Source organism: Podarcis vaucheri (assembly GCF_965113315.1).
Source record: "Podarcis vaucheri genome assembly, chromosome: 1".
Classification (NCBI taxonomy): domain Eukaryota; kingdom Metazoa; phylum Chordata; class Lepidosauria; order Squamata; family Lacertidae; genus Podarcis; species Podarcis vaucheri.
In genome coordinates this window covers 28,848,010-28,865,515 of record NC_138759.1, presented here as the reverse complement: position 1 = coordinate 28,865,515, position 17,506 = coordinate 28,848,010, and the positions used below count along the sequence as shown (strand labels likewise).

Sequence of the window (17,506 nt, the reverse complement as noted above, 5' to 3'; positions counted from 1 at the left end):
ATGATAAGTGCTAACCTGCAAATAGCAATTGGTTATAAGGGAACTGATCTTAGCACCGACACTTGGACTAGTTTAAATTCGGGGCCCCTCTTAACCTGCTTAGCTTTACCAATGAAATCATATAATCTGGTTCCTCCAGACTGTTTCTCAAAGTGCATGGGCTGCTAGAAGTTTGAGGAATGTCTGTTTTGCATGCTAAAATTACTTATGCGCGCATATATATATATATATATATATATATATTTAATTTGCTGTTTTCCTCATCAGCAAATTGACATCATAAAACATATCAGGACCCAAAACTATATCATGCCAGGGGCACACCCACCATTTTGTTGCACATCTTTTTTACAGAGCTTTTTAAAAAATAATAATAATAAAGATGGGGAAAGAAATAGTAAATCAGAACAATGTCAGGCATAGAGAGACAGAGAGATAGAAAAGATGGAAAACGAGAGAGATGACATATATAGCAAAAAAGCAGAGAACTGGGTGCTAAAAGGTGGGTCCTAGCCTAAAGAAGCTGAACTCTACCTTTTCATCCAGGTCTTGTTTCATCAGCTGGTATTTTCGCCGAAATTTTGAATTTTCTTCTTCCTTCTGGTTTAGCTCCTCCACCAGCTTATCACACTCAATTTTCATCTTTTCTACCTGTCGGCGATGAGCTTTTACCAAATTTCTTTCTTCTACAAGTTCTGCCTGTTGGGAATAAGCAAAACAAAGAACAAAGTTGACCATGCTTATTTAAGCTCCCAACTTCTTGGCCAAACTTTTATGAAACAATTTTAATGAGGGAGGGTTTCATACAGATTTATCTGAAGGAAGCCTCTTATTTAAAATCCACGTCACATATCAAATGGCACCGCAATTGTTTATCATCAGGTAGCTTTATTGCTATATAATATACATGTATGCTGACAGTTCTGTCTTTTAAGTTCTGTCTTTGACACTTCTATCTTTCCCCTTCTGCTGAAAATATGGCTGTCCATGTCTCTCCAACATACTGCCACATTGGACCCAAAGAGTTTTTCTTTACAGTAACCTGATACCTCTATGTAACTCTGTACACTAACATAAGACTGACAAGAAAGCCGATGAGAGCCCAAAGTATGTCCATTCTCATGAAGGAGAAGGGATGGAGCTATGCAGAAATGTCAGACGGAAACAGGAGGTAAATAAGAAATAAAGTTCTTGCTTACCAGCAGGTTGGAAAACAGGATTGAAATAACCTAATATTCTATTATTGATAAATAAAATGGCAGGCAATTACGTTTTCTATTAGTAATCCCATATTTATTAATCCAATAGTTAGTTTACATAATCCAGGACAACTGGTGTTTTAATTCTGTTCATGCTGTTCTCTAAAATATCAACTTACAGGATCAAACTACATAACAGAGACTTCTGGCAATAGATAAATCCTTCCCAGTCTCTGCAAGCGATCCAGATTGTTCTGCACGGTATTAACAGATTTGACTACATGCTGCTCCTCAGTATAGTTCTTGTGTTGCACAAAAATGTCATTTTGTATTTGCCACCTACTCCATGCCCACTCTCAGCCACTGCTTTAAAAAAATGTCTAGAATGAGATCACACAAGCTATTTGCCATGTCCGTGCAAAATGCTAAACTACAGTTTGTCGCTAAAAGCATGAGCAGAAAACAGTTGCCACAAACCCCAGACTCAAGCGCTGCCCCCTCCTCATGGTTACCTTTTTCCTGTAAAGCTTTAAACAAATCAAGACATCATGCATTCTACCAGGTGGGAGCAGGGGAACCATGTGGAGAGGGTGCACCCTGCATGAATAGCTCTGGGACCAGAGGACTACACTGCCAAAGAAAAAGCAACAATGTCCTTCAGCTTCTCTGGGCCTGTCCATAATTCTCTGGAACTTTAAAACAATCACTCTTTGTGAGTGGTCACTCGGAGCTGTGATTAGTATCCAGGAGTTGTACAAAAGGTGGACATAAACTAAAGCACATTCTGCACACACAGAACCTCATTTTGCATTTCGAGTGGTAGGAGGACCTCTCAGAGAAACAGCATTCAATTCATTCAGCGCATCCCAGCACCATCAGCAAGGCAAATTTGTATCCTGAACCAGGTAACTGCAATCTTTGGTGACATTACGAAGTAAGAGAGAAAGTAGATCCAGGAGTCCATACAATGGGAAAGGGGAATTGTCTTTATCTTCCCCCACGATGTATAACCTCCCTTCCGGGTCCCCTAAAAATCACACTGGTCGCTGAGTAAGCAAGTGCCACATTCACTTATTTATGCATCCAATCTACCATTTTATTACATGCACCAGAGTCTTAAGGACGTCAAGTAAATGCCTGTAAGAGAAAGTGTTTCACGTGGCGGCATGTATGGTGTCAACATCCTCTGGCCATTAACAAGTGCACTCAGTATTATTTTACAGAGAAGAAATATTTTAGTGAAATGGAGAAAACTAACAAAGCAAGTATCAGAGAACAAGGAGATGCAGGCTGAAGAGACTGTTACAACTTTGGTTGTTATTGAAAATGGAAAGTAGTTATGATGGTGTAGAGGATATATGTGGGGTGGGCTGTCACTTATGTTTGTCATTCTATGCTCAGCAGTATAACCACTACCTGGAAAAATTAAATTGTTCTGCAACTGGCATGTTCTAGTCTATTCTACATCTGTATTCCACAGTTTTGCAAGAGGAGAACATGGTATTGAGCATAGGTTTGGCTTTCTGTGAGTATCAGCTTCAATCTGTGTTTTTTGGGTTAGGGGGTTGTTGTTTTTATTTTTAAAAAAACAAGCATCTAGGAAGGGGAGACAATGCCTACTGAAATATCAAAAGCAATAGGGGTGGCTGGGTAAAATTTCCAGAAGTCAAGGGCAGGGCTTTAATGATCTTGGTCTCTTCCCATGATTAGCCAAACCAGAATAAATGACGCAAAGTAGTTAAAAATGCATAATAAATGATGCAAATGGGAATTCTTATATCCCCTGGGCACAAAAACCTTGTAGGAAGGAAGATGTGCATGTAGGAAGTCTGTTGAAGGCCAGGGATAAACAAAGTCAACCTTTGATACTGGCCAACATACCACATCTATTTGGAACAGGTTCTCTCCCTTTTTTTCCCTTTCTTTCTTTTTTTTTAATTTTAAAGCTCAAGACTACATGTTTCACAAAAATGCAGAACCTGTTCAAGGAGCAAATGGCCAATTTTAAATTGGACAGTTCACACTTCCACTACCCTCCACACAAACCCAGGTACATTATCCAAAAGGTGGGGAGAGATATGCAAAGCTGACTAGCCTACAGGTACCTTGAATTTTTCAATGTGACCAGCTGCTTCTTCCTTTTCTTGGCTGAACAGCTTCATAATCTCTTGGACACGTTGGTCATGTTTGGTTTTCACCCGCTGCAACTCTGACTGAAGCTCTGCTAGCTCCTGCTGGTGGACATCTCGCTCCAACTTCAGCTGCTGACTGACTGTAGCCATTTCTTCCTGGCTAGACTCCTGCTGTTTCTTGAGATCCATCAGGGTCTTGCGCATCTCCTTCTTGGATTTCTCGTCGTCCGCCACGCGGCTGGTCAGTTCAGCCCGAATTGCACTCAGGTTTTTTATAACAGCCTGCATCTCTAACAGCTTTGCCTGGTCCTTTTCATGGATCGTGTTAATGGTGGCAAGGTCTTCCTCTAAATGCTGCTTTTCAGTTCTTAGCTGGCTCAGCATTAGGCCCTGCTGTCGCAGCTCACCCTCTAGTCTCTCTGCAGTTTCTCTGACATCCCTGATTTCTTGTTCAAGAGCCATCTGAACCGATCTGGTTTCCCTGAGCTTCACTTCTTTGGAGTGAAGTTCCTCTTCTTGCTTGGCCCTCTTCTCAAGAACATCAGTCAGCTCCTTCTGAAGGTTTTCCATCTGATGCATAGCTGAAAGAAGCTGACTTTTTAAGTCATCCCTTTCCTTATGGACCTGCAATTCAAAAGAGCAGTAGAGGACTGGAAAAAAGTATCGAGAGACACATGGACTTCTACTACAGCATGAGGGACACAATTTTTTTCTAGCCCAAAAGCTGCATTCCCTTCACAGGCAACCTTGCAGGGGCCACATGTAAGTGGAGAATAGGGCCAGGTGGAGTAACAAAGGGGATTCTTACCTTTGTACAACAGCTAAATTCCAGCCATGGACAAGTCTGAGGTTTCTACACACCCACACATTTCTCCATCAATGGTGTTATAGGGCAGAATAGAGCTGATGAGGGGTGTGGCCTGGAAGAGGGGGTGTAGCCTGGAAAGAGTCACAAGGGCTGAACAGAGTGTCCTACGGAGCCACATTTGGCCCTGGAGCCTGAGGCTCCCCACCCCTATATCATAGGGGGGAAATGGCCCAGACCAGCACTGTGGAGAAAGAAGACCACCACAACAAAGAGAAGAACACCAGTGTCCTTTCCCATAAATTTAAGCAGCAGCTGAATTTTGTCGCTGTCTGAAAACCTCTTTACTAATGGAAGCATGGCACAACCAAACTATGAAAAGGAAAAGAAACACTACAAAGTGGTATGGAAACCAAGAGGCATGCTGGCAATGAAAAGAGGCGTATGGCTCCCCTTTTATACAATATCATTTACAAGTCATGCTTGGAACTTGAAGGGCAGGCATAAACCCCTAAAATAAGCACCGTACATAAAGCTGTACTGTTATCCACTCCCCATTATTCATATTATGGTTCAAGATAACCTGTTTATATACAAACATATGCAAATATATACAACTGCCCAGATTTTTAACCACCCATATCTGGTGTGGCTTCTTTTCTTTTTCTTTTTTAAAAAATGTGTTTTGCTTGTGTAATTGTATTTATTTGTTTATTATTGCTTACTTTACTGATTTTGAGAGAGTTATGTGGTGCCTTGCTGTCAGAAGTCACCCAAAGTAAAGAACAGTAAATGATCATAAAATCCACTAGGAAGAATAATAGTAGAACAAAATACAACCTGTTCTGATGGTTTTTAAGGTTGATTTTATTCCTTTAACTATTGTTTACCACTTTTAATATTATAACAAACAGATAATATTACATTTAAATGCATAAATATTTTATCCCTCCCTTGAACCCATTCCTTCGCAACACTTTGCATTACAGGCTCCTGCTTAAACTTGGGTTGAAGTCAAAGGCTCACTTCTGTCTCTCCAACCTTCTTTCCTGCCACTGCCTTTCTCTCAAATCCTTAACATTCCTGCAATTCAACTGACTCCCCCCACTGTAGTTACAATCACTGTCATTATTCTAGATAGACCCTTCCCTCTCAGAAGTCTCAGTTATTTCAGGTTACAGGTTTTCTCTGTACTTTTACCTTAGACAGGCAGCTTTTAAATCCCAGCAAAGGGAATGTGCTTTGACTGGGTATAAAAGAAGTGACTGAGTAATTATAAAGCAGGGATGCAATGAAGTCCACCTACTTGTCACACTTGGCTTGAGCCTCTTGGGGACACAAAACAGCCTTTCCCTGTCAAAACTGTGTCCCGTATGTTGGTTGATTATTTTCAAATTGCAGTGAAATGTTTAATTATTGCTTAGAATCTCCAGTCTCCCAATGGCCATCTGCCACAACTATCCTCCTTTTATGTTTTTACCTTGAGGGTGGAAGGACTAATCTACTATTTTTCACACTGCTAATTTTCCTCCCACGTGTATTATCACATCAAAAATTGTACTTCCTCTTTCAGCCTTCGGACCTTACTACCGCCTCTGGACATCATTCAAGAACATTTAATTGAAATGCTCATTGCTATTTTAAATGCTAGTTTTTCAGCAGATTACGCCCAAAAATGTTTTTATAAAATACAGTCTGCTGTACAAAAGGGAAAAGTATTATCACAGAGCTTTTAGCCTGTAAGCACAGCCACCTTGGACTGTTAATCAAACACAATGAAACAAGAAAAGGGGATTCCCAAACAATCCCAGTTATAACATTTGAATTCACTGTTCTGAGAAGGAGAAAAAGACCTGGAAATGCTGTTTTGCCACTGTGAAAGCTGTGCTCTTACTGTTTTGAAGAAGCAAATCAAAGCCTTTGAGAACTGTCAACTTATTCTCTAAAACCTTATTAGTCAGATGAGTGAGCAAACCCTTATCTGTCAGTTCAAATAACTTCTATTAGCGTAGTGCCACACTTTATCTGGCAAAGTGCTTGCTGTGCATACATCACCATTTCCTGAAGCAAATACACAAATGGGCTTGCGGGATTCCTGGAAGCATTGGGCTTGCCACTGTTGAAAACATGGTATTATTAGACCTTTAAGAAGAGCCCTGCTGGATTCTGGAATGGCCCAAAATGTAGCAGAGATACAACTGAGTATACACAACTCCAAACACTAGGGATCTAAGACCAATTTGGTTTCCAAGTTACATGAGCAGAGAGTGTGAATGGTTTGAGTCCTGTATACATATCTGTCCACACCTTGCAGCAGCATGCTGGCTATTTGCCATGCATGGTCGTAGAGCAACGCTTTCAAGCAGGGGTAAGGAACTTCAGACCCAGGGAACGAATGCTTTCCTCCAAAGACTGCACCTCTTACCAGCTCTACTCCACACCCTCTTTGGTTGCTTTTGCCTGGCTGGAATATATCCTCAATTGTAGTAACCTGGATGGTGGGTTGTAGAAACCTCTGACTTTTACATGGCTGGAATATAGCCTGCTGTACAAAAGGGAAAAGTCACATCTGTTTCTCCACATACTTTGGCCATGTCCCTTTGGGCATGCCTCTATTGCCTCTGGTGCCACTTAACACTGGGACGCAAGTCCTCGAAATCTGTCCACAATGAAATGTAGCCCTAAGGCTGGTAACATCCTCCCTCCCCTGCTTTAAAGGAACCAAGACCAAAGACTGAATACTTTATTTGGACGACTAAAACTGGGCAAATTTCTTTTAAAAAATCAGGTGGTGATCTTTTGCCTTACATTTCTGGAATTTCTGTTTTATGCCTTACATTTCTAGAAGTCACCATATCAAAGCAGATTTGACCATTTGTAAGCTTACATTACACAGGTCGAAAATTTGATCAGGCACCAAATTTTCTATTAAAAATGTAGATGTCAAGCCAACCACAACAGGATAACACTATTTCCATCTCACTTGTGACGATGTCCCAGTAAGATGGATCAGATCAAAAGGTCCATTGTATTAATTACAAGCTACATATATCTGCCTACTGAAAGTCATCTCTTCTCCCTCCTCCTCCATAAAGCCCACCACTAACGGAATATGGTTTTTCTTACAGTGTGATATATTATACCTACTTATTTTCAAGAGTCTAAAAATTCACTGGGGGAAAGTAGTTCCCAGAACGGTTGGCTTCAAGAAAAAATGAAATAACTGAAAGGAAAAAAATCCCATACCAGATTGTTCTTCTCCATCAGCTGGTTGTGAAGTTGAGTCTGCTTCTCTCTTTCATGTTCCAGTTTCTTACACTTTAGCTTCCAATGTCTAATAGTTTCCTGAGCTTTCAGTTTTAACTCCTCCCTCTTCTTCTCATTCTCTAGCCTGAGTACTTCAGATTGTCTGAATTCAGCTAGGTACCTCTCTGCCTCCTTAGTCGACTCTTCCAGTTGCTGAGCCAGCTCACTAACTTGGAGTTCTGCAGCTCGGCACTCATTTTCACAGATCTTGTAGCTGCTCTGTATCTCCTTCAGCTGGCTCAGCATCCTTTGCTGCTGGGTCTCCCTCTTTTCCAAGTCGGAGGTTAAAACCTAGAAATCATCACAATATATTAACACATTTTTTTCTTGGGGAACAGAGACATACATGAACATCTAACAATTTCCAGAGGGGCAGCCATGTTTGCCTGTGGCAGCAAGACTTGAGGTCCTAGCATTTTTTTATGGCGCAAGCCAGAGGGGTGGGGAAAATCTATGCCTTCAAGGTGTTGCTGGACTACAACCCCATATCAACCCTGACCATTGCTCATGCCAGGTTAGGCTGAAGGGAGTTGGAGTTCAGGAACATCTGGGAAGGTCACAGCTTCCCCATTCCCAGATTAAGTTTTTGCAGACTAGAGTCCAATTATCACAAGAAGCACAAAGTGTCATACTAAGTTGGCAAGCATATAGAATCACATAGAGAGTATGTGTTGGGGAGGTGGGACAGAGAGAGGAATGAAGTTACAAGGACCCGAACTGCAGAGAGAGACAGAGAGAGAGAGAGAGGAGCAGACAGTGATCATTTTGTAAAACAAAACAGGTACAGTGACTGATTATCAGTTAATAAATTTGTATCCCACTTTTTAGGAGAAGATGCCTCACAAAGAAGGTACAAAGTTCAAAATGCAGAAATCACCAAAAACAATACAAAAACACAATTTTAAACTGCTTAAAAACGGTCTTACATATCCTAAAAAATACTGACAATTGACAAAACAGTGTTGGTAAATTATACAAAGCGTATTGTTTTAACTTTTGGGCCCCTGGGCTCCTTTGGGAGGAAGAGAAGATAGAAATTAAATTTGACGACGACGACATTCCAACACTGGTAAGCTAATTAATATATGTAGTACAAAAAAAACCCCTTTAACCTCAATTCAAACCACAGGAGACAGAAATAAAAATCATGTTGGACTGTAGTTCGGTAATTTCATGAGGGAGTCGTTGCTCCAGAATCAAAGGCCTTCAAATGCAAGGAGAGCAACAGCAACCATTTTCCAGCTCCCCACAGCTGTGCCTGTTCAAGAGACACTTCCTTGCTACTGCCAATGAAATAATGGATTTGAACTGCCCTATGTTCTCACCCATGAAACGATGGCAGCAAGCTTTACAGCCAACTTTGAAAACAGACGTCCCCACTGTCCCACAAGACCAGTAAGCACACACACACAAGAAGAGCAGAAGGCACACATATACCCAATGTGAAAAATTATGTCCTGCCAAATGATATCTCCTTGTTCTATGGAACAGTAGATTTTAAATCCTTTTATATCACCACTCTTTCCACATTCATTTTTATTTTACTGTCAGGGAACACACACATCTTTGCCAAAGAACCCTCTGCATATTGCAGACCATTCTGGATCCAGTGGAGAGCCAGTGTGGTGTAGTGGTTAAGAGCGGGAGTCTCGTAATCTGGGGAACCGGGTTCGCGTCTCCGCTCCTCCACATGCAGCTGCTGGGTGACCTTGGGCCAGTCACATTTCTTTGAAGTCTCTCAGCCTCACTCACGTCACAGAGTGTTTGTTGTGGGGGAGGAAGGGAAAGGAGAATGTTAGCCGCTTTGAGACTCCTTAAAGGGAGTGAAAGGCGGGGTATCAAATCCAAACTAGGACAGTGGTTTACAAACCCCACCCCCACCCCACAGACCACTTGAAAATTGCTGACGGTCTTGGCAGACCACTTCATGACTTTTCTGCCTGTTGTAGCAATGGCAATGCGCTCTGCTAGATGTTGTATGATTTTTCCATTGTATTTTATTGCTTGTTGTTTCTTCTTCTATTGCATTTTACTGCACTACAAACCGCATTCCATAAAATTCAAATTGCAATACAATAAAATGCAATATAAGAAATAAAAAGAATCAATAAAAATGCAATTAAGCATCAGCATGAATATTTAATATGGGCATGCTGCTGACCACCTGAATGGTGAAGATTATGGGTGGTCCAGGGACCACAGTTTGGGAACCTCTGCTCTAGGAGGCACACAGAGTTTATGTGGCCTGCTGGCTAAGCTTCTCGGGCCACGCTAATGGAAAGCATGGCCAAGACCACACCCACCACTCTCCAAAGCAGAGCATGGCACTGGCAGGCAAACACTCAAAGCACTCAAAAAGCAAAAACAAGCCATGTTGGTCCATAAAGCGGGGAAAACTCAAAATCCACTGTCAGGTAAAGCCTTTCATTAGGACCAACTCACAAAATATTGAGTTATCACTGGGGACTGTTTTGACATTATTTATCTTCCCACCGAAAAGACCCTTGTCAGGTTCAGCACGGTTTGGAACACCACCGCTACAGGACCGCTGCCCAATCTTCCCAACAAATTATTCATAGTTAACAATTTTTTAAGCTAAGTTTTGTTCTTTGCCTTTTCTCGCAAAATATATTCAAGCTTTTCAGCTGGCAAGAGACTTGAACAATTTCAGCCCTTGCCATTAAAGAACAACGTTATACACAAATGGAAACAAGAGTGTTGGCGCTACGGTCATTAGTTTAAACTGGTTTTTTTATATAAAAAAATAGACATTTTCCAATGTGTTGGAGGCATCATATCCTTTCTTTTAGACCTTCAGGCGTTATAGATAACCTTTCTTGCTCAGCTACCTAATAAGTGATGTTTTATACGCTCTGATGAGTTCAATTCCAATGGAAGATTTGTATTAATTAAACATAATCTCCAAGGGCTATAGATTCAAATTCTGAACCTGACAAGTGTGAGAGGATACAGACAAAAACCATCTGAAATCATTACATTTAGCCTTCCATAAATTTTGTTAAAATGTCTCACCTTCAAACTTCAGTGCTAGATTATTTTCCTTACAACAGCTGTAATTGTTTCCCATCCGATGATAAAATCCCTATCCTAAATAATGGCATCTTCAGCCTTTCTGGGTCATTAAAAGTAATTATTTCTCCACAAAGCCTATGAGAAAAGATCTTGTACCTACCACTGTAGTTTCCATGTAGTAGTTAATGAAGCAAGATTCTAAGCTTAGGCAAAGCAGAGAAAATATTAAGATAAATTATCATGTTAAAAAACACTGAACAGTATTTCATCAGCAGTTAATATTTTCTACTCCCCGCCCCGATTAAACTTTTAATTAGAATATTTGCTTTAAAATACACGGGTACATAATTAATTCCTAGTCACCAACTATACAACTGATTGGTAGCAGGACAGACCTGATAAAATATATATGCAAAACATGTACTCATATATTTTGCAATTCTGAAACTAAACAGAGCTAATAAGGAGAAATAAATCTTCCTTGCTTTGCTTATTATTAAGTAAGAAGTTTATAGTTGGGGGCTTTTAGCACAGTAGTAGAACTTCCCCTCTTTATACTCCTCCTTATACTCAGAGCAATTTATCATCATGGAAGAACTACCTTTCTTCAGTATTAACTTTTGGCACTATGCAGAAGCATTGGTTGCTATGGGCCATAGTAGAATACCAAATGTGCTCAAGCCCATAGATCTCACAAGGCTTGAATGCATAGTTGTGGCTTGCACGTCTTCCCTCGGGGTAGTACTCCTGTTGCAGGGATATTAGCTTGGAGTGAAGGCCTTGGAGGAAAGCTCTGGAGCAGCTTTCGAGGCAGTGCGGGGACTGATGAAACACACATACACAGTGTGGTGCGACTATTGGGTTACAAATAAAATACAGTGGTGCCTCGCAAGACGAAATTAATTCGTTCCGCAAGTTGTTTCTTCTTGCGAGTTTTTCGTCTTGCGAAGCACGGTTTCCCATAGGAATGCATTGAAAATCAATTAATGCGTTCCTAGGGAAACCGCCTTCAGACCAGGTCCGGGGACAGTCTGTCCCCAGACCTTTTCTGAAGGCTGGCGGGGGAAGAAGGAGTTCCCCGCAGGGCTCTCCAAGCTGCGGATAGCAGCCTGCTGCGCCTATCCGCAGCTTGCAGAGCCCTGCGGGGAAGTCCTGCAGGGCTCCCCAAGCTGCGAATGTCTGCCCCGCACGAGGGGTGCTCTGCTTAAGAGCGCCCCTTGCGCGGGGCAGCATGCTGCTATCCGCAGCCTAGGCAGCCCTCCGGGAACTCTTCTGAAGGCTGGCGGGGGAGAAGGGCTTTTCTTCCCACCGCCAGCCTTCAGAACAGCCTTCTGAATGTTGGCAGTGGGGAGGAAAACCTTCCTCCCACCGCAAATCTTCAAAACAGGTCCGGGAACAGAGGAGAAGCGCTGCGCGCCTTCCCCTCTGTTCCCGGACCTGTCCTGAAGGCTTGCGGTGGGAGGAGGGCTTTCCTCCCCACCGCCAACATTCAGAATGCTGTTCTGAATATTGGCGGTGGGGAGGAAAAACCCTCCTCCCACCGCAAGCCCCGGGAACAGAGGAGAAGCGCTGCGCGCCTTCTCCTCTGTTCCCGGACCTCCCACCACAAGCCTTCAGGACAGGTCTGGGAACAGAGGAGAAGGTGCGCTGCGTTTCCCCGCTGTCCCAGGAGATTTCCCTATGGGCTTTCGTCTTGCGAAGCAAGCCCATAGGGAAATTCGTCTTGCGAAGCCTCTAAAAATCGGAAAACCCTTTCGTCTTGCGGGTTTTTCATTTAGCGAGGCATTCGTCTTGCGGGGTACCACTGTACTTTACAAACTACACTGGATAACAAAAAAATGCATGTCAGCATCAGCTAGGACTGGTGTTTCCTGGTTTGTGCAGTGGTGCCCTCTGTGGTGACAACCTGAAGACTCCAGAGATGAAGAACAAGGAGCAGGATTGTTTTCACAGGTCTCAACAGGTTTCCACCTTCCTGGTAGCCCATTGGCTCCTCCAGACCTGACAAAGCTACAAATGCTGGATCTTTGCCAGGGCAACAACCAGCCTTTGGCCTTAGCTGTATGGCTTTCTAATTATCTGATGGTCAACCAGCCTACCTACGCTTTGGTCTTCCTGCTCAACAGCTTCCTCTCAACCTTCCATCATCCCGAACCGCATGACAGCCCTTGCCCCATTCCAGCCAGCCTCCTTTGCCCAGATTCCTTGCCTTGGACCCCGACTCTCCTGTACGTCTTGCTTCCTAAATCTGTCAAGGCATGTCTATGGAATCAACCTTGGTGCTTCACCCCAACCAAATCCAGCCCTACCATGATTCATTTTCAGCCCTCTGTGTGCTGCTCCATAGAGCCCAGTGTAGAAATAATTGTAGGTGCTGAAATCTGTCCTATGTTAGGCTTTATGCATCCCAAAGGGTCTGTTATACCTAAAATTGACTTCTACTGCTGTAACTGGCATGCTCATGTTTGCTGCCAACTTCACCATCTCTGATTTATTCAATATCATTTTAAGTGTTTGATGGCAACTAACCAATAAAATGCATATTTAGAAACCAATAACTCCAGCTGTAAAATTTAGAATACTTTGTTTTTCTTCCCTGGGATGTTTTTTTCCAAATGAATTCAGTCCGGTTTTGTGTTTCTGGACAACTTATCATACAATATACAAACCACAGGGCTGGAATATTCAGCAATGTTGTTGGAAATATATCTGGTGCCTGCAGTTACCCCCAAAAGCAACACAATCCACTAATTACTGCTGTTTGTATTCCAACTCCAAAAAAGGTTTTAAATTGTTAAAAAGTATTTTAAGGTTAAGAAAATTCATATTCTATTCCAAAACGAAAAGGTTTTAAGGCTGAAAAACAGATTCTCACATGCCAACCCAACGCTGCCACACAAATATATGGCAGTTTTCACAGCAAAACTGTCAACACAATCTTAAGCCTGACATAATTGGAATAGATTTTATAGGCAAAAGTAATCGTTTTTTGAATAGCAGTTTTTAAAAATGTATTTTTATCCCATTTATACCCCTGAATATCATTTGCTGGGAAAACAACAGTGCAGGAAAGGACAGTTGCCTCCATGTCTTGCTTGTGGGCTTCCAATAAGCATCTGGTTGGCCCCTGTGGGAAGCAGGATGTTGGACTAAATAGGCCTTTAGGCAGACTCAGCAGGGCTCTCTTTTTATACTCCCGCTTTATCTAATAGCTCAAAGCAGCTGACACGAAACAAAACAGTGCAACCGCTTTGAAGGAAAGATATTGTAATACATAGGAACACCTGGTCTTAAATCAGACCTTTGCCCACCTGGTTTGGTACTGCTCTACAACTGATGGGGCTCTTTAAGGTCTCAGGCAAGGGTCTACTTTAACTAAAGAGGATGGGGTGCATATGCCCTACCACTGTGATATGATGCTTCGCCAATAAAGATGCAGCCTTCCTATTTCCTCCTGGCAGGGCAAGAGTGCAGCAACTTTTCCCGTCATGGGAGGGCCTACTAATAATTTAGCACTTAAGGATGCAGTCTTGAACTACCACGCTAAGTTCAAGATGTTGGTACTGGAGTCCTATACAGCTTGGGACCAGGATACTGAAAAGATTGCCTCACCCCTTATACACCCAATCGATCACTGCACTCTGCAGGAGAGGGCCTCATATGGATGCCATCTTATCAGAAGGCCCTTTCCTTACAATATAGGAACCAGGCCTTTGTGTGGTAGCACCTAGTCTTTAACATTAGGCGCCGCCTCTGTTGTCTTTTCAGCACCTACTAAAGCCTTCCTCATTCAGCAGCCACACTTCTAAGCAGGGGGCGTTCAATAAGGCACTCTCTCATGTCAGTCCATAATACATCTCACACAATGATGGACTGGCAGTCCAGGACTGCAAATAAGAGTCTCCTCCAAATATCTCAAAGTAGGGGAAGATGATATAGGAAGTGACAATCCCGTTTCTCTAGATCTAACCAAATGTATTTACTGTACTTTCCCTAAATATCCATTCAAGTAATCAAAAATCAAGTTAAAACACAAACCAGGTAAGCCCTTACATCTGACAAGTGACTAGTGTATGTACAGAGGATGCAGTTACTAAAATTAACCCCTTCTATAACTTCATTTGAAGTCTATTAAGTCCATTCTAAATTATACTGTAGGTATTTCACACAGTAAGTGGTCAACCTGTCTTGGGACATTCTAATTTCAGATTTACTCAGCCAATAAATTTAAATGTGTTACATTGTGTCCTCATTTCCCTAATGAAATTTTAACTTTTATTACAATATTTGACTGTTGCTGCACTGTGAACTGCTTTTCAAATTATGAAAAGAGACTAGAACTTTGACGGTTACTCTTTCATTACCGAATTAAAAATATATATAGTTCCCTATTATGCTGTTTGTCAGACTGCAGCTAAAAATATAGCCAAACTGAAGTAAAATCCATGAGGCACAGTACATTATGGCATGAAAATCTCACCTCCGGGCATTCCTACGTGCCTGAACAAATAGCAGCTTTCACCACAGATCCCAATGTACAAATTTATTTCATACAATTTTATTCTCACAACACTGCAGAGGCTGGTTAAACTGAGTGGTCACCTACTGAGATTCATGGTTGAGGAGGAATATGAACTTGGGTCTCCCCGGTCATAGTTTAACATTCAAGGCATAACTATCAGTGTTTTGCACAAAGCCAAATTTATAGGACTCCTCCAGGGCTTTCTTCTCTGACTCCATCTACATCTTGTTGTTGTTTAGTCATTCAGTCGTGTCTGACTCTTCGTGACCTCATGGACCAGAGCACGCCAGGCACCCCTGTCTTCCACTGCCTCCCGCAGTTTGGTCAAACTCATGTTAGTAGCTTTGAGAACACTGTCCAACCATCTCGTCCTCTGTCGTCCCCTTCTCCTTGTGCCCTCAATCTTTTTCAACATCAGGGTCTTTTCCAGGGAGTCTTCTCTTCTCATGAGGTGGCCAAAGTATTGGAGCCTCAGCTTCAGGATCTGTCCTTTCAGTGAGCACTCAGGGCTGATTTCCTTCAGAATGGATAGGTTTGATCTTCTTGCAGTCCATGGGTCTCTCAAGAGTCTCCTCCAGCACCATAATTCAAAAGCATCAATTCTTTGGCGATCAGCCTTCTTAATGGTCCAGCTCTCACTTCCATACATCACTACTGGGAAAACCATAGCTTTAACTATGTCGGCAAGGTGATGTCTCTCCTTTTTAAGATGCTGTCTAAGTTTGTCATAGCTTTTCGCCCAAGAAGCAGGCATCTTTTAACTTCGTGACTGCTGTCACCCACATCTTAGTCACTGGTTAAGAAAGGAGGGTGCATCCTCAAAATCACCCTCTTACTAAATATTATCATTAACAAGATCTGTGTGTAGGAGACGCAGATAGGAAAACTGTGGTAAAACCACAGTCATACAATCACGGCGGGACTACTATTGTGACATGATTCAATGAAGCAACTACCATCACTACTGCTGCAATGACTGGCTAGGCATGACAGAGCTGGCCTCCCAATGGCTGAAACTTAATGGGAGTTCGCATATCACTCTAAACCACAGTTAAACTCAACTATGGTTTAAAGGTGAACACACAGCATTCCTGATCTCTTTGATTGCTTTCAAATTATGCTCTTAATACCAGGTGCCTGAAAGACAGCAAAAGGCTGAATATGACACAGCTGTGCTGGCTGGCAAAAACATGTTGAGAGTCCGGCATAAAAGCCATGAGTGCAGCTGGAAGATTCTTCATCCCACTATGCAGGCCTGTGCACAGATTAGGAGAATGTATAATTGCAACCCTGTCTTCAGCAAGGGGAGAGCGGTGGGCAGAATGTTCTCTTCAAGATGGAATGTTGGAGGCACCAATGTTCATCAGCAAAGAAGAAATCTCTCTTCTGGTTCTATATTTCTCATGCTATAGTAGTATGCATTGAGATTTCAAGCTCATCTTGGCTCTCGGGAAGAAAGGAGCACTTTGCTCCCTTCTCCTACTTTCATTACTGGGACAACAAAATGAACCAAGACCATGAACAGATGGTTCAACCGACCGGCTCTGTTTAAAAGAATTCACAGGAAAACATAAGGTTGAATTTAAAAGCCCAAATGGGGAAATCCTGCCTCTGCTTCTCTAGGATTTTTGGAACACATTACAAAAATAATTTAAAAATCCCCCAATACAAGCCGCATTTATTTTTCAGCATGGGCTACAGGACGCCAAAAGACGATTAGACAAATTCATGTGGGATAAGGCTTATCAGTGGCTCCTAGTCACAATGGCTAGGTTCTATCTCTACTATTAGAAGCAGCATGTGTCTAAATATCAGTTGCTAGGAATCACAGATGGGGAGAAGGCTGTTGTGCTCAGGCCCCACTTTCTGACGTCCCATAAGGCTTGGCTATCTACCACTTTTTAGTAATAAGCAGTCATACAACCTCCTTCAATTACTACCTCTTTCAGTTAATTTAAACACTTTGTTATTTCACTCCTAAAGCTTCTTCAAATTAGGCAAAAGTCAACTACGGGCTTATTTCCTGTTCAGATGAATCCAAGATGATGGGAAAGAAGCGGATTAAATCAGCAACAACCACTGATGAGAGAATACTAGGAATTCTTATGAATACAAATAGCTTATGAAGGTTAATGAGGTTCATCGTGGGTTTAAAATAAGAGAATGAGTGTATTTTGTATGTACAGTGAGTCCTCCAATTTAAGGTCTAGGTAACTTTTGAAAGGTACATTAGTGCAAGCTAAATTACCTTTTTTATTGCCAATTGTAAAATATCTCTCTATTCTTCCCCCTCCCGCCAACAAGTATCACAAAGTTGCTTTGTATATATAGTTCAATAGAAGTTCATAGAATAAAGCAAAATTAGAAGCTCTCAAAAAGGCACCAATAGTTGTATTTGAAGAGAAAGAATACAACACTTAACTAAGTGCATGGTTCCCCCATGCCTGCCCTGCCTGCCCTTTCTGTATAACTGCTGCACTGGAATTTTATTCCGGTTATTTTGAATCCA

General features: G+C 42.0%; 1 protein-coding gene across 5 annotated transcripts in view; it reads right to left on the bottom strand.

The window, feature by feature from the left end:
• CEP128 (centrosomal protein 128) overlaps positions 1 to 17,506 on the bottom strand; it is a 185,316-nt gene that overhangs the window by 123,304 nt on the left and 44,506 nt on the right. For 4 of the 5 annotated variants that reach the window (XM_082232527.1, XM_082232526.1, XM_082232524.1 and 1 more), the window contains exons 13-15: positions 7,383 to 7,733; positions 3,305 to 3,955; positions 535 to 699 (exon numbers count right to left, since the gene is read on the bottom strand). In XM_082232527.1, coding sequence (XP_082088653.1) covers positions 535 to 699; positions 3,305 to 3,955; positions 7,383 to 7,733 — 1,167 coding nt within the window. The remainder of the gene's footprint in view (positions 1 to 534; positions 700 to 3,304; positions 3,956 to 7,382; positions 7,734 to 17,506) is intronic. The other variant, XM_082232528.1, reaches the window with a different exon arrangement.